General features: G+C 45.0%; 1 protein-coding gene across 5 annotated transcripts in view; it reads left to right on the top strand.

Annotated features, from left to right (window-relative positions):
• LOC125725217 (NACHT, LRR and PYD domains-containing protein 3-like) overlaps positions 1 to 21,384 on the top strand; it is a 457,448-nt gene that overhangs the window by 318,075 nt on the left and 117,989 nt on the right. The window contains exon 8 of one of the 5 annotated variants that reach the window (XM_049001944.1): positions 4,519 to 4,632. The exons of the other annotated variants lie outside the window; for them this stretch is intronic. Within the exon in view, the coding sequence (XP_048857901.1) occupies positions 4,519 to 4,632 (114 nt within the window). The remainder of the gene's footprint in view (positions 1 to 4,518; positions 4,633 to 21,384) is intronic. 5 annotated transcript variants of the gene reach the window in all.

Raw genomic sequence — 21,384 nt, 5'->3', positions numbered from 1 at the left:
AGTCATGGAAGAATAATCATTCTACCTCATCACCATGTCTCAGAAAGCTTCAACACAAGACAAGAAAAAGCTGTAAGGTCCTCTTTGGTCAGAGTCTCTCTCATGATGGTGGGTAAATCTGGGCTGGCTCAGCTGATCCTCATGACTTCTTGTGCTCATTTTAAAAAGGGGCAGATATGCGGAGGTGGAGACTCATTGATTAAACATGTCACATAATTTAAGTGTAAAGGACACATTTTGTTGTGGTATGTCAATAATGACAAGTTTTTACTCCACTAATGTTTGGTATATTTGAAACTGAATAGGATTCAATGTACAATAATCGATAACTGGATGTAAATCTTACTGAAAGAATTGCTGGGCTTATGCTAATTCAGCAGAAATACAGTGCTGAATTAAATAGTTTTTTTTACAGTAATATACATTTTTATGCTGTTAAATTTATGCATTGTTACGTAATGCTGGTTTTAGTTTTGCTGTGTTTTTTTACAGAATTATTCTGGCAACCACAGCTGCCAGTTTTTTCAGTAAAAAACAGCAGGATTTTTTTTACAGTGTGCATTTAATTTACGGAATAGCAGTTTGGATAACAAGATGCTATGGAGCGTGTAGGGGCCCCAAACAGTGCAGAAAAGCAAACCATGGGCACATAGGGATTTCAGGAGCCCATTTTAGTGTTTCATGGGCTTGTTAAACGAAATTTTGTGTATGATGTAATACATCTTGTGCACGAAAAAAAACCTTGTCCGTGGCACTCCCAAGGCTCCGAAAGATGGAATGAGTTTGCGTGTACACAAGTACTAGGGTTTTGTGGTAATAAATATATTTGTGTCACGCCCCCACAGGCGGACACCACCAGCAGAGGCTCATTTAGTGTAATGAGCCTAGGTATAAAGCAAGCCAGAAGTCACCAGCCCAGTGCGAAGTATTGCGCTGACTATGAGAAGCCTTGCTAAGCACTTTCTTGTCGATTGTCTCTCCCTGCTACCTGACCCTGCCTGTTTACCTCGTGTCCTCTCCTTACCCCTCTCTCTCTCCCGTTCCAGACCCGTTCCCGCTCCTGACCCCTCTACCCTGCCTGCTCCGGCTAGTCTCGTTCCCATGCCCTTGTGTGTTCCTGTCCCGTGCCTCCTTGTAGGACTGACCCCCCGGCTTATGACTTCCCTGCCTGTTTTTCGACCTTGTCTCTCGCCTATTCCTTCTGGTGCCTCAGTACGGTTTTCTGTAATAAAGCGCCTCTCGGCTTGCATCCCTGGATCCGGCTTGTTCTGTTCTGGTTATCCTGACAGAATACTTCGCCTTATTTCAATGGATTCAGCAAGCTGCGCAGGTTTGGAGGATCGCCTGTCTGCTGTCGAACAGCTCCTGGCAGCACAGGCAGCCCGTTTGCCGGTTCCGGCTTCCCCGCCTCGCTCGATGACGTCTGCTCCCATCCCGGTGCCCGAACGCTACGACGGGAATCCCGACCAGTGCCGCGGTTTGTTGTCTCGCTCTTAACCGGACGCGCTCGCGAGTGGGCGACGGCGTTATGGTCCAACCACAACCCGCTCATCGACTCGACCCAGGACTTCCGCCGTGCGCTGGTCAAGGTTTTCGACCATCCCGCTGTTGGGCGCTGTCCAGGTGATCGTATCCTGGACTGTCGACAGGGAGACCACTCCGCAGCGGATTATTCCGTGGAGTTCCGCACCATTGCTGCGGGACTCCAGTGGACGGAAGACGCGTATCTTACCATCTTCCGCCGGGGACTTAACCAAGACCTTCAGGATGAGCTTGCTTCCCGTGGAGATACGATGACATTCGACGAGTTCGTCCGCCTGGCTGTACGGCTCGACAATACGGTGAGAGATCGCCGTCACCGCCAGCTCCTGAGCGAGGCTCGCCACGTCACAGCAGCCCCCGCTCCGGAGACACCCGAACCACTGCAGCTAGGACGAACGCCGCTCACTTCGGCGGAGCATCAGAGGCGGACTCAGAACGGTCTGTGCCTCTGTTGCGGAGAGGCGACCCCTGTAAGTGAACCGGCGGCTGCGTCTTTCGTCCGCCGACAGCTTACCGTTCCAGTGCGGGTGGAGAGCGAGGAACACGGAGTCGCAGTCCAGGCTCTGGTTGATAGTGGAGCCGCCGGTAACTTTATCAGTCTTTCCCTCGCTCACCAAGTAGGGCTGCCCCTCCGGAAACTGGCCAAACCCCTTTCAGTATTGGGAGTAACGGGTGAACAAATGAGGGAGGGGCTGGTCCAGTACTGTACTTACCCGTTTACCCTGCGTGTCGGCAAACTCCATGAGGAGGAGATCACCATGCATGTCCTACCCCAAGCGAAGGACCCTATGATATTAGGGTATCCCTGACTCCTCCATCACAATCCTCACTTTGACTGGAGGTCAGGTGAGCTAACTGAGTGGTCCACTGCATGCCTGTCCGCCTGTATGTCTGTGCCGTGCAGGACTTCCAGCATTGAGAGCCCCAGACCCGAGGACCTCACCCAACTCCCCGATGCTTACCAGGATTACCGTGACGTCTTCAGCAAGGCAAGAGCCTTCACCCTGTCGCCCCACCGTGAGTGTGATTGTGCGATCGAGTTCGTAGAAGGGGCTAAAAACCCCAAAGGAAGACTCTACTCGATCTCACGCCAGGAGGAGGACTCTCTGGATACTTACATCCGGGAAAGCCTGAAACAGGGGATCATCCGTCCCTCCACGTCTCCGTGCACCGCCGGATTCTTCTTCGTCAAGAAGAAGGATGGAGGTCTACACCCCTGCATTGACTACCGGGCCCTAAATGCTGTGACGGTTAAACGAAGAGAACCCCTTCCGCTTATTCCTTCCTCCCTAGAACAGCTACGAGAGGCACGCGTCTTTTCGAAACTTGACCTTCGCAGTGCCTATAACCTCATCCGAATCCAGGGAGGAGATGAGTGGAAGACGTCGTTCGTCACCAGTAAGGGACAATACGAATATCTCGTTATGCCTTATGGTTTGGCTAATAGTCCCTCTATATTTCAGGCCTTTATGAACCAGGTTTTCCGGGACCTCATTCACCGCAGTGTCGTGGTCAGTGTTGTGTCAGTGTGATGACATACTCCTCCGAGACGTCCGCCAGGTCCTACAAAGATTAAGAGAGCATCACCTTTACGCTAAGCTCGAGAAATGTGAATTTCATCAATCTCAGATCCAGTTCCTAGGTTACATCATCGGGCAAGGAGCTGTTGCCATGGAGGAGAAGGTTGCCGCGATCCGCAGCTGGCTCCCTCCTCGCAACCTGAAGGAACTACAACGCTTCTGTTCTTCTGTTCTTATTCTGTAATAAAGCGCCTCTCGGCTTGCATCCCTGGATCCGGCTTGTTCTGTTCTGGTTATTCTGACAATTTGCTCCATTCCTTGTAATAAAGCATAATATATGTTATATTCAAATTTGAAAATGTACTTCCTGTATTTATCTGACAAGGTGCCAGGAAGGTCGCTAGATCCCATCAGTTGGGCCTGTAGCCCAGAGCATTTTAAGCCAAGCCCTGACCGTTTCAGCTTTGATACTGATCTTCTTTCAAAACAAAAACAGTCAAGCCCCAGATAAACGTAACTTAATCCCCGATCTTTTCAATAGCTAGAAACTCCCCTGCAAGGAGCCACACAAAGTTGTGTCGATTCCATGGTGGAAATTCAAACCTGTTAAAATACCTGTACATACAACTGAGCCAATATCTGTATAATGCCCAACATGTCTTCCATTCCAGCTCGGGCTTATTCTGACGGACCTGCCACATGTACACATAAAGTTTAAAGTCATTCTATAGCAGAAATTAGGCAGGCAAAACATTATTTTTCCAACAGTAGCTAGTTCATTCTCAAAGTCTTGATCATTAGATAATGCATTTGTATGGATTTTTTCACCTTTTATGTTCACAGAGACCTCAGCAGGAATCATCTGCTCTGGATCAGCACCAAAATGGAGGGAGCTGCTTCTGAAATGAGCCCCTCTGTGGCGCGTAAAACAAAAGGGACTGAGAGGTAACAGTGTTACAGCCCATTTGCATGCATGGCTCTGTGGGTCTATAGTCAGGCCATAAGCTAAAAGTAAATAGCGTTCCTAGTTAGGGCTGGGTAGCATATTAATATTTGTAGTTTAATATTAAAATGCCTCAGCATTTCCTTTCTTTCCCCTTTGCTCCAAAATCAGCCAGTTCTTCTATTTTAGAGGCACCCATCACATAATCCCTCCTACCCTAAATGACCACATATCATATTGTGGTAGAGAGCAAGTAAATATACAAAGAAAAAGCAACAACAGCCAAGTCTAGAACCTGTGACAGTGATAATTAAAACTTTCATACCAAAATGTAACTTTTATGTCAGACAGTTTATTTCACATGATGTCTAACTGTAAACAAGCCTGTTTGTATGAAGAGCTTCACAGCAGGTTAAGCAGAAGACTGATCGACTGAAGATTTAATATGATGCTGATCACAGTATATGAATCATATTTATAAAATGAAGATTTGTTCCCTTTCGCTGTCCACAGTGTCCTGATGGAGAGAGCAGACTCCCCTGTACCCAGCTGTGTTTCCATGAAGAGTGACAGGTCAATGGATCGACCAGTCAAATTCAGAGAGGGACCTTTTCCTGCAGATCAAAGGTAAATGTGCATTTAAACAAACACTGATTCAAATACTCAGACTCTCAGCCAAAAGGCATACAGGCACAAAGAAAGAATAAAAGTCATTTTATAATTAATGCATCATTTTTTAACTTTCACAAATCCTATCATCTTTGAGAATTTACTGATAACTTACTGAAGATGTAATTTGATGCTGCGCAGAGTATATGAATTATATTTATACCATGAGGGTTTGTTTCCTCTCGCTGCCCACAGTGTCCTGATGGAGAGAGCAGACTCCCCTGTACCCAGCTGTGTTTCCCTGAAGAGTGACTGGTCAATGGGAAAGACACTCAACTTGAGAGAGGGACCTTTTCGTACAGATCAAAGGTAAATATACATTTAAACAAACACTGATTCAAATACTCAGACTCTCAGCCAAAAGGCATACAGGCACAAAGAAAGAATAAAAGTCATTTTATAATTAATGCATCATTTATTAACTTTCACAAATCCTATCATCTTTGAGAATTTACTGAAAACTTACTGAAGATGTAATTTGATGCTGCGCAGAGTATATGAATTATATTTATAGCATGAGGGTTTGTTTCCTCTCGCTGCCCACAGTGTCCTGATGGAGAGAGCAGACTCCCCTGTACCCAGCTGTGTTTCCCTGAAGAGTGACTGGTCAATGGGAAAGACACTCAACTTGAGAGAGGGACCTTTTCATACAGATCAAAGGTAAATATACATTTAAACAAACACTGTTTCAAATACTCAGACTCTCAGCCAAAAGGCATACAGGCACATACAAAGAAGAAAAGTCATTTTATAATTAATGCATCATTTTTTACTTTCACAAATCCTATCATCTTTGAGAATTTACTGAAAACTTACTGAAGATGTAATTTGATGCTGCGCAGAGTATATGAATTATATTTATACCATGAGGGTTTGTTTCCTCTCGCTGCCCACAGTGTCCTGATGAAGAGAGCAGACTCCCCTGTACCCAGCTGTGTTTCCCTGAAGAGTGACTGGTCAATGGGAAAGACACTCAACTTGAGAGAGGGACCTTTTCCTACAGATCAAAGGTAAATGTGCATTTAAACAAATACTGTTTAAAACACTCAAACACTCAGTCAAAAGGTATACAGGCACATAAAATATGTAAAGAAAATAGGTTTTTGAAAAATACATCTTTTTGACTTTCACAAATCTCATTGTCTTTGAAAATTAAAACAGATGTTTGGTCTGTATTTGATATTAAATTCATCTGAGGTAAAAGAATGAGGATTACTGTACATATACTGAAAATTGCACTTTAAGTTTACATGTTCAGTATATAGCTGTATATCCATTGAGAACGAGTGGACAATATACTGTTTCCTTCTGGGATGGACGTTTCTATTTCAGTAAGAAATAAATGCACTCATGGACTCATATCATCCTCTCAGAGTAAGGCTTCAAGTTTGACATGCTTTATGAAACAGCTAGTTGGCCTTCCTGATGAGTATATTCAGGATCAGTCCTGTGATGGAGCTGGCCATCGTAATGAGTTTGTTCAGGATCAGTCCTGTGATGGTGCTGGCCATCGTCATGATTTTGTTCAGGATCAGTCCTGTGATGGAGCTGGCCATTGTAATGAGTTTGTTCAGGATCAGTCCTGTGATGGAGCTGGTCTTCCTGATGAGTGTATTCATTTACATTTACAGCATTTGGCAGACGCCCTTAGCCAGAGCGACTTACATAAGTGCTTTAAGACGCTGCGATGAATTTTTCTGATACTAGCTTAATAAGAAACCAGGCTATGAATACCATCTCTCTGAATACTCTGTTGAGAAAGTGCAACAATTTTTTTTTTTCGTACACGCACACACATACACAAGGAAAAGAGCTGGGTAAGAATACAGAGTACTACTTCAGGTATTTCTGAAAAAGGAAAGTTTTGAGTTGTCGCTTGAAGACAGCCAAGGTTTCCGCTGTTCGGACATTAATGGGGAGTTCATTCCACCAACAAAGCGTCAGGACAGAGAAGAGCCGAGATGTGTGTCGTCCTTGTGCCTTGAGGGGTGGTGGGACCAGTCGAGCAGTGCTGGAGGATCGGAGAGATCGGGGTGCAGTACAGGGTGTGATGAGGTCTTTTAGATAGGATGGTGCCAGACCCTCTTTAGCTTTGTATGCGAGCATCAGTGTTTTGAATTTGATGCGGGCAGCTACAGGAAGCCAGTGGAGAGAGCGTAGCAAGGGAGTGGTGTGGGAGAACTTGGGAAGGTTGAAAACAAGTCGAGCAGCTGCATTCTGAATCAGTTGGAGGGGACAGATGGCGCGCAGTGGTAAACCCGCTAGAAGCGAGTTGCAGTAGTCCAGGCGTGAGATGACGAGGGACTGGACGAGTATCTGGGTAGCCCGAGTGGAAAGAAATGGACGTATCCTCCTGATGTTAAAGAGGAGAAACCGACAAGAGCGGGAAACACTGGTGATATGTGAGTAAAAGGACAACCGATCGTCCATGGTAACCCCAAGGTTGCGAGCAGAACCCGAAGGACGGATCAGGGAGTTGTCAAAGGAGATCGCAAGGTCCTGGAGGGGGGATGAGTCAGCCGGGATGTAAAGCAGTTTGGTTTTACTAGTGTTGAGTTTTAGCTGGTGAGAGGTCATCCAAGATGAGATGTCTGCCAAGCATGCGGAGATCTTAGCGGAGACATGAGTGTCTGAGGGAGGGAAGGAGAGGATGAGTTGAGTGTCATCGGCATAGCAGTGGTAGGAGAAGCCATGTGAGGATATAACCTCTCCAAGAGATTTAGTATAGAGGGAGAATATGAGAGGTCCAAAAACCGAGCCCTGAGGGACACCGGTGAAAAGACAACGTGGGGTAGATGTGGATCCATTCCATGTCACTTGGTATGTTCGGCCTTCTAGGTAGGAAGCAAGCCAGCGCCATGCCAAACCACTAATAACAAGACTCCTAAGGATGGACAGAAGAGTCTTGTGGCTGACTGTGTCAAATGCTGCTGATAGGTCAAGAAGGATGAGGACAGATGACAGTTTGGCTGATCTGGCAGTATGTAGCTTCTCGGTGACTGCTAAGAGGGCAGTCTCTGTAGAGTGTGCTGCTTTGAAGCCAGACTGATTAGGATCCTGGAGGTTGTTCTGAGAGAGATAGAGAGAAAGCTGGTTGTAGACTGTACGTTCGAGGATTTTTGAAAGGAAGGAAAGAAGCGATACTGGTCGGTAGTTGTAAGTGTCCGAGGGATTTAGAGTGGGTTTTTTAAGATGGAAAAGACCCTGGCTATTTTGAATGCTGTTGGTAAATGACCGGAAGTTATGGGGCCATTAATGATAGTGGCGATGAAGGGGAGAAGGTCTAGAGAGATTGTCTGATCATTGTTTTGCAAATGAAAGCGAGTTTCACAGTTTCAGCTTCGGGTCTGCACAGAAACGTTTCTCTAACAGCGTGGTCCGAGGAATCGTAAAATACATGCGTTAATATGTCGTAATTTGAAATACATTTCTCTTGATTCGGCAGTTGTGATTTCAGTTTCATGCATTTGCTTACTGTCTGTAACAATCGGTGTTAATCTGTTTTTCAGTTTTAAACTTTGATCAAGGCTAAAAGACAAATTAATTAATGTATGTCGTTAATATTACCCTGGCATTAGCGCGATATATGCATATATAAATGTGTCGACAGACAAAGCATTTTATAGGTAATGAAGAAAAAATGGAACTTGCAACTTAGAATGTGTAAAGACCATATGAAGCCCAAATGTCTTACAAAATACAATAAAGGCATGTGCTGAAACACACATTCAACCTGTTAGAAAATGGCACAGTGTACCTGGCAGGGACACTCTGTATGCTACATGTGAAATATTGGGTAGTTATGAGCACACAAAAGACTGCTGATTACCTTGTCCATCTGTTATGAGATGGTACAATGCGCTTTACATGTAAACACTGACGTCGCTACGTACGAAAAAGACTGCACTGGTATGAGCGCACAAAAACTATACATTACTCCGGACGTGTGTGCATTTGTGTGTGGGAGTATGAGATGCCACGGTGAACTTCACACGGAAACACTTCACATGTTACATGGGAAACATTGTGCTGTTATGAGCTAATTACTCAGGAACAGATTGCGGTCCAAATATATAATTATGGCACGATAAAAAAGACTTTTGCGTGCGTGTGTATGTTTACGTATCACATTCAAGCGGTTATATTTAATATAATAAATAGATACAGTTGACGTCTGCAACAATCTGTGTAACCTTATTCAGTTGAAAGAGTTAGAGCTAAAAGATAAATTGATTTACGTATATAGGTAAAGGGACCCTGGCATGACAATAGCGCAATATATGCATTATAAATAAATCACTAAGTAAAAACGAAATATTGTTAATTTGAGGGGTGCCAAAATGTAATGTGTAAAGTTCAACCTTTTGTTATGAAATGTGTGTGTATATATATCCATCCATCCATCCATCCATCCATTTTCCTCCGCTTATCCGGGGTCAGCAGTCTCAGCAGGGAAGCCCAGACTTCCTTCTCCCTGGCCACTTCATCTAGCTCCTCTGGGGGGACCCCGAGGCGTTCCCAGGCCAGCCGAGAGACATAGTCTCTCCAGCGTGTCCTGGGTCTTCCCCGGGGCCTCCTCCCAGTGGGACATGCCCAGAACACCTCCCCAGGGAGGCGTCCCGGAGGCATCTGGATCAGATGCCCGAGCCACCTCATCTGGCTCCTCTCGATGCGGAGGAGCAGCGGCTCTACTCTGAGTCCCTCCCGAATGACTGAACTCCTCACCCTATCTCTAAGGGAGAGCCCAGCCACCCTGCGGAGGAAACTCATTTCGGCCGATTGCACCCGCGATCTCGTTCTTTCGGTCACTACCCAAAGCTCATGACCATAGGTGAGGGTAGGAACGTAGATCGACTGGTAAATTGAGAGCTTTGCCTTTTGGCTCAGCTCTCTCTTCACCATGACAGACCGATGCAGCGCCCGCATGACTGCTGACGCCGCACCGATCCGCCTGTCGACCTCCCGCTCCATCGTTCCCCCACTCGTGAACAAGATCCCGAGATACTTAAACTCCTCCACTTGGGGGAGGACCCCATCTCCAACCCGGAGAGAGCATTCTACTCTCTTCCGGCTGAGAACCATGGTCTCGGATTTAGAGGTGCTGATTCTCATCCCAACCGCTTCACACTCGGCTGCGAACTGCCCCAGTGAGAGCTGAAGGTCATGGTCCGATGAGGCCAACAGAACCACATCATCCGCAAAAAGCAGAGACCTAATCCTGAGGTCACCGAACCGGACACCCTCAACGCCCTGGCTGCGCCTAAAAATTCTGTCCATTAAAGCTATGAACAGAATCGGTGACAAAGGGCAGCCCTGACCAAGTCCAACCCTCACCGGAAACAAGTCCGACTTATTGCCACCCATGAGGACCAGGCTCTGGCACCGGTCATACAGGGACCGAACCGCCCTTAAAAGGGAGCCCGGAAGGGGCTGTGCCCGACCAGGCCCCATGGGTGTAGGCCTGGCCACCAGGCGCTCGCCATCAAGCCCCACCCCCAGGCCTGGCTCCAGGGGGCGGCCCTGGTGACCCGCGTCCGGGCAAGGGAAATCGTGGTTCCAAAATCTTCTTCTTCATAGGGGTTAAATAATAATCCCCACTCGCCCTCCTGTGGGCGGTCTTTTTTTGTCCTTCAAGCTCGGGTCCTCTACCAGAGGCCTGGGAGCTTGAGGGTCCTGCGCAGTATCTTAGCTGTTCCTAGGATTGCGCTCTTCTGGACAGAGATCTCAGATGTCATTCCTGGAATCTGTTGGAGCCACTCTCCCAGTTTGGGCGTTACTGCCCCGAGTGTTCCAATTACCACTGGGACCACTGTTACCTTCACCTTCCACATCTTTTCTAGCTCTTCTCTCAGCCCTTGGTATTTCTCGAGCTTCTCATGTTCCTTCTTCCTGATGTTACCATCGCTTGGGATTGCTACGTCTATCACTACGGCCTTCTTCCTCTGCTTGTCCACCACTACTATGTCCGGTTGGTTAGCCATTACCAGTTTGTCAGTCTGTATCTGGAAGTCCCACAGGATCTTAGCCTTATCATTCTCAGCCACCTTTGGAGGTGTCTCCCATCTTGACCCTGGGACTTCCAGCCCATACTCCCCGCAGATGTTCCTGTACACTATGCCAGCCACTTGGTTATGGCGTTCCATGTACGCCTTGCCTGCTAGCATCTTGCACCCTGCTGTTATGTGCTGGATCGTCTCAGGGGCATCTTTGCACAGCCTGCACCTGGGGTCCTGCCTGGTGTGGTAGACCCCAGCCTCTATTGATCTTGTACTTAGAGCTTGTTCCTGTGCTGCCATGATTAATGCCTCTGTGCTGTCTTTCAGTCCAGCTTTGTCCAGCCACTGGTAGGATTTTTCAATGTCAGCCACTTCCTCTATCTGCCGGTGGTACATGCCGTGCAGGGGTTTATCTTTCCATGATGGTTCCTGTTCTTGCTCCTCTTCCTTCTTGGGTTTCTGTTGCCTGAGGTATTCACTGAGCACGTCATCAGTCGGGGCCATCTTCCTGATGTAATCATGGATCTTCGATGTTTCATCCTGGATAGTGGCTTTGACGCTCACTAGTCCTCTGCCTCCTTCTTTCCGCTTAGTGTATAGTCTCAGTGTGCTGGATTTGGGGTGAAACCCGGCATGCATTGTGAGGAGCTTCCTTGTCTTGATGTCAGTGGCTTCCATCTCCTCCTTTGGCCAGCTTATAACGCCAGCGGGGTATCTGATGACTGGTAGGGCGTAGGTATTGATTGCCCGGATCTTGTTCCTCCCATTCAGCTGACTTCTCAGGACTTGCCTTACTCGTTGCAGGTATTTGGTTGTTGCTGCTTTCCTTGTGGCCTCTTCATGGTTCCTGTTTGCCTGCGGGATTCCAAGGTACTTGTAGCTATCCTCAATGTCTGCTATGTTGCCCTCTGGCAGTACGATCCCCTCGGTTCTGACTACTTTCCCCCTCTTTGTTACCATTCGACTACACTTATCCAGCCCGAATGACATTCCGATGTCATTGCTGTAGATCCTGGTGGTGTGGATCAGTGAATCGATGTCTCGTTCACTCTTGGCATACAGCTTGATGTCATCCATGTAGAGGAGGTGGCTGATGTTCGCCCCATTCCGTAGTCGGTATCCGTAGCCAGTCTTGTTGATGATCTGGCTGAGAGGGTTAAGGCCTATGCAGAACAGCAACGGGGACAGGGCATCTCCTTGGTAAATCCCGCACTTAATGGTAACCTGTGCTATTGGCTTGAAGTTGGCCTCTAGAGTTGTTTTCCACAGCCCCATTGAATTCCTGATGTAGGCTCTTAGAGTCCTGTTGATCTTGTACAGTTCCAAGCATTCTAGGATCCATGTGTGAGGCATTGAGTCATAGGCTTTCTTGTAATCAATCCAGGCGGTGCTCAGGTTGGTATGTCTGGTCTTACAGTCTTGAGTGACTGCTCTATCTACCAGTAGCTGGTGTTTTGCTCCTCTGGTATCTCTACCAATTCCTTTCTGGGTCCCGCTCATGTATTGATCCATGTGCCTATTCATCTTAGCCGCTATGATGCCTGATAGGAGCTTCCATGTTGTGCAGAGGCAGGTTATTGGTCGGTAGTTGGATGGGACCGGTCCCTTCTGGGGGTCCTTCGGTATCAGGACTGTCCTACCTTTGGTCAGCCATTCCGGGTGGGTCCCATCCATTAGCAGCTGGTTCATCTGTGCTGCCAGGCGCTCATGGAGTGCAGTTAACTTCTTTAGCCAGTAGGCGTGGATCATGTCAGGACCTGGTGCTGTCCAGTTCTTCATGTTTGAGACTCTTTCTTGGATGTCTGCCAATGTGATGGTTACTGGGGCTTGTTCAGGGAGGTTGCTGTGGTCTGCTCTTAGTTCCACAAGCCACTGTGCATTGTTGTTATGTGATGCCTCTTTCTCCCATATGCTCTTCCAGTATTGCTCAGTCTCCAGCCTTGGTGGGTCTATCTTCATGCTATTACCCTGCCACTGAGAGTACACCTTGGATGGTTCAGTGGAGAAGGTCCGGTTTATTCTCCTGGCTTCTATATCTCTGGTGTACCTCTTCAGACGGGTAGCCAAGGCTGTGAGTCTTTGCTTGGCAGTTTCTAAGGCCTCAGCTATGGACAGCTTGTTATACTTCTTAGGTACCTCTTTTTTCATCACACCTTTCTGTAATTCCGATAGCTGGCTAACTTCCCTCCGTGCTGCCTTGATTTTAGCCTCTAACCTTCTCTTCCATGGGGGATACTGCTCCTTGCGGCTGTTGTTCATCTTATAGCCAAGCACCTCAAGGATCACTGTTGCTGTGGTGTAGATCAGCTGGTTGGTGTCAGTGATGGTTGTAGTAGGGATTGTCCGTAGTGCTGCATTCACATCTTCTAGTAGACCTTCTGAGGGTACTTCACGCATTCTTGGTAATCGGTGTCGGAGGGTCCAGGTTTCCAGCTTAGCCATGATCTTATTTCTCAGGTCAGCTGCTCTTGTATTCAGCCTACTAGGGCTTGTAGTTCTTGGGGCTTGGTACCCAATCTCGGAATGTGGGGATGATGATGATGATATCTCCCCCCTGACCTGTCGTCCTGGATGTTGGAACATTGAGCTACTAGTTGTTTTGGTGTTAGTCTTGATGTGGGGTGTCGAAGAATCCATAGGTCCCACATCCGCTTTATGTAACCTCTTTCACTGGGGTTACTTGTATAGTAGCATTCCAACAGTCCCTTGTTCTCATCTCTTGTCCATGCATGTCTTGTCCAAGCCCACTTATCGTCAGATTGTCCTGTCCTCAACATCTGGCGCAGACCTTGTTAATCCGGGCGACGTCTGAGCCGGCGTGACTCTATTCGTATGTTTGTCTCTCATATTTGAGGTAGGCACAGTATAGCGTGAGGAGGTCTTGCCTAAGGACCCCTACTGGAGGTAGGCCACAACCGGGATTCGTGTGATTCGACCCCGGTCTCCCGTGTGAAAGGCGGCGATCTTACCACTACACTATCCAGCCACCACCACCGCTGTATATATATACAGTCAGGTCTATATATATTGGGACATCGACACAATTCTAATCTTTTTGGCTCTATACACCACCTCAATGGATTTGAAATGGAATGAACAAGATGTGCTTTAACTGCAGACTTTCAGCTTTAATTTGAGGGTATTTACATACAAATCAGGTAAACGGTGTAGGAATTACAGCAGTTTGTATATCTGCCACCCACTTTTTAAGGGACCAAAAGTAATGGGACAAATTAACAATCATAAATCAAACTTTCACTTTTTAATACTTGGTTGCAAATCCTTTGCAGTGAATTACAGCCTGAAGTCCGGAATGCACAGGCATCATCAAATGCTGGGTTACATCCCTAGTGGTGCTCTGCCAGGCCTCTACTGCAACTGTCTTCTGTTCCTGCTCGTTCTTGGGGCATTTCCCCTTCAGTTTTGTCTTTAGCAAGTGAAATACACACTCAATCGGATTCAGGTCAGGTGATTGACTTGGCCATTGCATAACATTCTACTTCTTTGCCTTAAAAAACTTGCTTTCGCAGTATGCTTCAGGTCATTGTCCATCTGCACTATGAAGCACCGTCCAATGAGTTCTGAAGCATTTGGCTGAATATGAGCAGATAATATTGCCCGAAACACTTCAGAATTCATCCTGCGGCTTTTGTCAGCAGGCACATCATCAATAAATACAAGGGAACCAGTTCCAGTGGCAGCCATACATGCCCACGCCATGACACTACCACCACCATGCTTCACTGATGAGGTGGTATGTTTTGGATCGTGAGCAGTTCCTTTCCTTCTCCATACTCTTCTCTTCCCATCACTCTGGTACAAGTTGATCTTTGTCTCATCTGTCCATAGGATGTTGTTCCAGAACTGTAAAGGCTTTTTTAGATGTTGTTTGGCAAACTCTAATCTGGCCTTCCTGTTTTTGAGGCTCACCAATGGTTTACATCTTTAGTTGAACCCTCTGTATTCACTCTGGTGAAGTCTTCTCTTGATTGTTGACCTTGACACACATACACCTACTTCCTGGAGAGTGTTCTTGATCTGGCCAACTGTTCTGAAGGGGTTTTTCTTCACCAGGGAAAGATTTCTTCGGTCATCTACCACAGTTGTTTTCCGTGGTCTTGCAACTCTTTTGGTGTTGCTGAGCTCACCGGTGCAATCTTTCTTTTTAAGAATGTTCCAAAACAGTTGATTTGGCTACACCTAATGTATTTGCTATCTCTCTGATGGGTTTGTTTTTATTTTTCAGCCTAATGACGGCTTGCTTCACTGATAGTGATAGGTCTTTCGTTTCACTTCAAATCCATTGTGGTGGTGTATAGAGCCAAAAAGATTAGAATTGTGTCGATGTCCCAATATTTATGGACCTGACTGTATATATGCGCACAGATGAAGCTGAGTCAATTGATTTCTTCTTGGTACTGTGTGGAGTGAACAGACACTGCAATGGCAGAAAGATCGTCTGCAAAACCTAATATTTGTTATTTAATCATAAATTTACACATATAGTTGTAGACACAGAACATATATGAAATATATGTATTCGTTATATAAAATATATTTGTGTAATTGACACCACGGTTACTGTAGTAGATTTGGGGGTTCCACTGTATTTCAAATTATGCCATATTGCCATATCAAAGCATGTATATGATTCCTTACAACACATTGCTAGATAAACTCTTTAGTGTAGACCTGAGCTGAAGAAGTGACTTCAGGCTGGGGGGCGACTTCAGCTGAGTGACTGTGATTCATTTGCAAAACCAAAGGTGTTAATGGTGCTGGAGAGGGGGCGGGCAGCTTGTGAGGGGAGTAAGGGGGGGGGGCTCGTTGTGAGGAGAGCCTCATTTTTCCAGGAATTCTAGTGTTAAGTGTTGATTTACAGTGTTAATCTTAATTAACTCAGTGTTCAATTTACACCATAGGGTGTTAAGTCAATGAGTCTCCACCTCTACATATCTGCCCCATTTTAATATGCGCACAAGACGTCATGAGCATCAGAAGAGCCATCCCACATTTACCCACCATCATGAGAAAGACTGACTAAAAAGGACCTTACAGCTTTTTCCTGTGTTTCATGCCATAAGAGTTCTGGAGATGTGTATGAAGCACTTCAGTCTTCTGGCTCATGTTCCATTCATGGTCCACTCACTCACTACTGCAGCATCAGCCTGCCTCCTGATTCCCAGCCATGTTCTCTGAACACTCCCAGCTATGTTTCTTCTGCCCTCTGACCCAAGTTTCTGATTCTTTGCTTTGCCCATTTTTGTACCTTTGCTTTCAGTTTGGTTGTTTTCTGGTTTTGACCTCTTGCTTAGCTCCTGACTGCTCTCTTTGCCTCACCCCTTCGGATACCGTTTTTCGGCCTGTGTGTTTTCTGTACATGTCTGTTAGGTGCATAAGGAATGACTACATTTTTGTTTATGCAAACGTGGTGTGTACTACTGTTTTGGTTAGGGAGTTACTGTTTGTCCTTTCGTTTCCTCTTGATTTCATTACACTTAGAATTAGCTTAGTTTGGGACATGTGCGTTAGCTGTTTTGGTTATTTTGGCCTGGGTCACTCCCGAAGTTTGTTGCAACTTGTATTTGTTAAAGTGTGAATAAATATAAAAAACTACCAAAAAAGATCCTTTTGTTTCCCATGTTCCCTTTTCCTGTTCCCTGCTTGTCTTCTCTTCCCCTCTACCTTTCCCTTAGCCTTCTGGCTATCCTCAACCCTAGATTGGGGATCGTAACAGAAATTGGGGGCTCATCTGTTCCTCTTTTCTGTTTTTCAGTGCATGTGTCTCTGTGAATTTTGGGCTCATCCTTTCCTCGTTTTTGTTACCATTCTGTCTGCCGTTTTCTGGACTTTGTGGGTTTGTCGATTCCTCACAAATGAAAAAAAAAAAAACACCGAAACGGTTCTTGTGTGCTAGCGGAAATGCACTCCTTCAACCATTAAGATAGCTCTCCCCTTTTCTCAACCCTGCTAAATAATTAAGTTAGGCAGTATAACACAATACAACTTCCTAATCTGTGTTTGGTGCCATACTCTTTACTCACTTTTACACCACAGGCAGTTTCCAGCTGAGCTTGATTGGTTCTTTCTTATTCGGATTAATCTTATTCATGCTTAAATACATACAGTTACAAAGACAGCTTTTCAATGTTTTTCAGCTTACATGAGCACAGCTCTTTGGTTATCAAAAGTCGAGTTAAAACAAATCGTGCATAAAAATGGAAAAAGCTGTGTTGGTAGATTTTTCTTATTATGGTGGGTTAGTAAAACACAGCAGCTGAATGCCCAAATGAGTTTAAATGAGAGGATATTAAAATGGTGCAGATATGGGCCACTCATGTTGTACCTGTGTACCACCCATATGGGCTTGTAATCTGGGAAGAGGTGGTGACATATTGTCTTAACACTCTAGGTTGCACATTGAACACTGTAAGAGTTAATAAATATTAACACTGTAAAAACAGCACTCACTGCACACTCTAGAGTGTTAAAGGTATCACTGAATGGTGTGGACCCATATACATACCATGCAGTGTTAATTTAACACTGGCACCTTTGCTGTGTAGATGAGTGTCAGCTCTGTGGAGCATGTGGATCATAGCATCGTCCACACTTGCGCCTGCCTGGTAGGAAAACTGCAGGGTATTCAGCTGGGCTGTAACCTGGCCTCAGGGCTGTTTCAGTACCCGACTGTCAAATTTCATAAAGATAAGTAAAGTGGGAATAACTGGTCTGAAGTCCTTAAGGGAACTGCAGTATGTTGCACAAGCTAAGCGTAAGTTCATTCTTAGCATATGAGGGACGTAAACTGCTCTAATGTTTGAGTTCACACACTACTAAAAAATAATCAGTTGCAGCACACTCATACACAGCAAATGTGCCCGTATTAAATTAACACTGCATGGTGTTTATATAATTCTCACCAATCAGTGTGACATTTAACACTTTATAAATCAATGAGTGTTGTTGTATAGTGTTCAATTTTATTAGCTCTTATAGTGTTCAGTTGACACCATAGACCAGTGTTTCCCAACCTTTTTTGAATTGTGTACCCCCTGAGAGATTTTCTCATACCACAAGTACCCCCTTTGTCAAATGTGTTGATGATTCAATAAAAGTAGAACGTACAACTGATTATCAAATTTAAAACATTTTATTAAATCTCCATAACTTGAACATTTAATTATTGGGCATTTTATTCTTTTCAGTTTAAATTTAACATAAATATATATGTTGCCACGAAAGTGAATGATAAATCTGAAAATAAATACTAAATTTTAAAAAAAGTAAATAAACCTCCCTTTGTTATAACAAAAGCTGAATGAGTCCCCTTTAAACAGACATTTAAACTTAGAACATCAGGAGCAAAACACTAAAATAAATAACCATATCAGTTTTACTTTGTTTTCATCATTCAACTTAGTTTAGTTTAATGAGACACCTGAGCTTGCTTATCTTTGATAAGCTCTGATAGATCTGGGGGCAGTGTGGAAACAGCTGTTACCAGGCTGTTCTCCACATCCAGTCTATTCCTCTGCTTGGTTTTGATGTGTGTCAAAGCTGAGAAGGTCACCTCACACATATAGGTAGAACCAAAAGGTAAAAATTCAAACAGTGCATGTTTTCCCAGTTCAGGATATTCCTTCTCCACATCACACCAAAACTCAGTCAATGTCTTCTCAGCAAATGCTATTTTCAGCCCACGGTCAGATGACAAATCCATGAGATGCTCCTGCAGCCTTGCATGAAGGTTGCTGCTGCTCTCACTCACAATGAATGGGTCCCTCACCCAGTCCAGTCTTTCTGAATTTTTTTCAATGTCCTGAAAATACTGGCTAAAATACATGCTGAGTTTGGACAGATGTGCTTTCACCAGTTTGACCACTGGACCCCGGGCAACATCAGTGGTGGCAAGATGGGCATCAAGTAGTGGGAAACAGCTCACATCTCCCTCATCACATTTCCTCTCCCATAGTTCGAGCTTCTTAGTGAATCCTTTCACTCTGTCATACATTTTAAGGATGTGTGACTCCTTCCCCTGAAGTGATTGGTTGAGCTCGTTAAGTTTGGTAAACACATCAACGAGATATGCAAGGCGTGCCACCCAGTTTGCATCCTCAAACACCACAGCAAGAGGATGCAGATGCTCCTTGAGGAACATAAAAACTTCATTGCGAAGCTCATAGAGTCTCAGGAGCGTTTTTCCGCGTGAAAGCCAGAGCACGTCTGTGTGGAGCAATAGCTGTTCGTGCTCTGCGCCATTCTCATGACAGAGAGTTTCAAACAGTCTATGATTCAGTGGTCGGGATTGGATGAAGTTTATCATCTTCACAGCATCATCCATAACAGCACATAAATCAGGACAAACCCTCTTACTAGCGAGTGCTTCACGATGAATAATACAGTGCATCCATTTAATGTCGTTGTTTACCTTTTTGATGTGTCCGAACAGTCCCTTCCCGCTTCCCGTCATCGCAGCCGCACCATCAGTACAGACGTGGCTGCATGTATTCCACTGCAGATCATGTTCTTTGAAAAAGCTGTCTATAACCTGGAACATTTCTCCTCCGGTTGTCTTTCCTGGCAGCTTTTTACAAAATAAAATATGCTCATTTATGTCCGACACATCTTTGTAACGAACGAAAGCCAGGAGCTGAGCATCTCCACTCACATCTGTCATTTCATCCAGCTGCAAAGCGAACTGACCGGCTTGTTTTATTTTCTTCACCACTTGTCCAATAATATTAACTGACATATTGTTGATCCGACGGGACACAGTGTTGTTCGACAGGGGGACTTTTTTTAGTGTGTCAGCTGCTTTCTTGTCAATCATAATTTCAGCCATAACACTAGCTGCAGGGAGAATGAGCTCTTCGACAATTGAGTGTGGCTTTTTTGACTTAGCCACAAGCAGGGATACGGCGTATGATGCCTCCAGTGCTTTGCTTGATACAGGCGTAGCTTTCATCATTACAGTCTGACCTGACCTAAATTCCGATAACTTTCGTTTGTAAAAAGCCTCTGTTTTACCGATACTTCCCGAGTGTTTGGTGCTCTGATGTCGTTGTAAATGGGCCGGCTTCATTGCGCTATTTGCTAGGATTTCCCCGCAAAAGAAGCACTGAGGCTGTGGCAGGTCCGCAGACGTAGAAGTGAACCCGAAGAAAATATAATTGTCATTGTACTGCCTAGGTTTATGTTTGGTTTCTATTTTGCGTGTCTTGGGGTCTGCTGAACCCTCTCCTGGATCCAGAGCAACGGGACGTTTCAGCCATTTATCCATATTTGACTGTGGCTGCTTTGACCCGTCAGTGACTTTTGTCTGTCTTGTACTTTCTCTCATGCCCTCTGTCGGTAGCGGAGCGTCGTGCAGATGCACAGCCCTGCTCTAGTCTTTCCGTCATGTAGTTGTTGTTTATGTCTTTTTTTGCTCTTTTCATTGATAAAAGCTGGGTTTGTTATTCATTAAGCAACACATCCCAGATAGATTTTCTTTCTATACCAGGGCACAGCTAATGGAATGGCTGATAATATTTACCCATCATCAGGGAAATTAAATATAAAAAATTTTTCCACGTACCCCCTGTAATGTGCTCGCGTACCACTAGGGGTACGCGTACCCCCGGTTGGGAATCACTGTGTTAGATCACTGTAACACTGTAACCTCTTCCCAGATTCCAAGCCCATACAGGTGGCACACAATGGGTGGCTTATGTCTGGGGTTTGATTAACCCACCATTATAAGAAATGCCTTGTCTCTTGTTATGTAAACTTTACATAAAGTTAGCTTTGATTTTCTTGAAGACCAGCACACTGTGTTTCTGTAAGCTGAACACATGCTTCTTCTTCCTGACTGCTTTAAAGATAGAATCGTGTTATAAAAGGAGCATTTAAAGATTTTATTATTAGTTTCTTTTTTTAAACATGACTAAAATAGTTTCTTTGCACCAGTATAAAAGAAAACCCATTAAGCCCTCTCACACTCACCTGTGGTATGGAAGTGAATAAAATGTATGCTACCAGTCTTAGGGAAAACCAGTGAGGATCCACTGTGAAACAGCACTTGTCATGTGTTCCTAATGACAAGGCCAAGACTGGTAATTAAAATAGCCTCTCAGTGGGACTGTTATTGTAAAAGTGGTGATTATTGACACAGATAATAAAGCTTGTTAGACTGCATCTAGGATGGTATGTCATGGATATTAACCTCTACCACAATTTAATGCTATGAATTTGGACCTTTCTTATGCTTGAGGGGATGCATGCCATAGTGGCTATTATACTGTAGGGGCATGATTCCCAAAAAGGTTTAATATTTGTTCCATGCAGCAAATGCATACAATGCTGACTTTTCTAGAAGATAGTTAAACTCAGATCAGTTGTATTTTAGTGTTTATCTTACAGCATCTTTTTTTCCAGCTCAAGAGAGCCTACAAGAGCAGATCTCAGCAAAAACTTTTCCTGAATCGTACAGCAGGCTTATTTTCCTAAGGTTCATTTCATGTCATGGTATGCAAATAAACATCTAGCATCATTACAGGGAAGTGGGTGGTACCAGGAGCTGCATAGCAAAGGTGTCACAACTCTTGTAACATGTTTCCATATATAAAACCCATCAACCAAGGTCAGAATGGGTGACCAACATGGCCTGAGGTAAAAATCATATGTAAGAAAAAGCTGCGCAACACAAGACTTTGCATAACTTTTTAGCACA

This window comes from Brienomyrus brachyistius, unplaced genomic scaffold (assembly GCF_023856365.1).
Source record: "Brienomyrus brachyistius isolate T26 unplaced genomic scaffold, BBRACH_0.4 scaffold63, whole genome shotgun sequence".
NCBI classification, from domain to species: Eukaryota; Metazoa; Chordata; class Actinopteri; order Osteoglossiformes; family Mormyridae; genus Brienomyrus; species Brienomyrus brachyistius.
The sequence above is the reverse complement of the archived record's forward strand: the minus strand, read 5'-3'. Positions and strand labels throughout refer to the sequence as shown.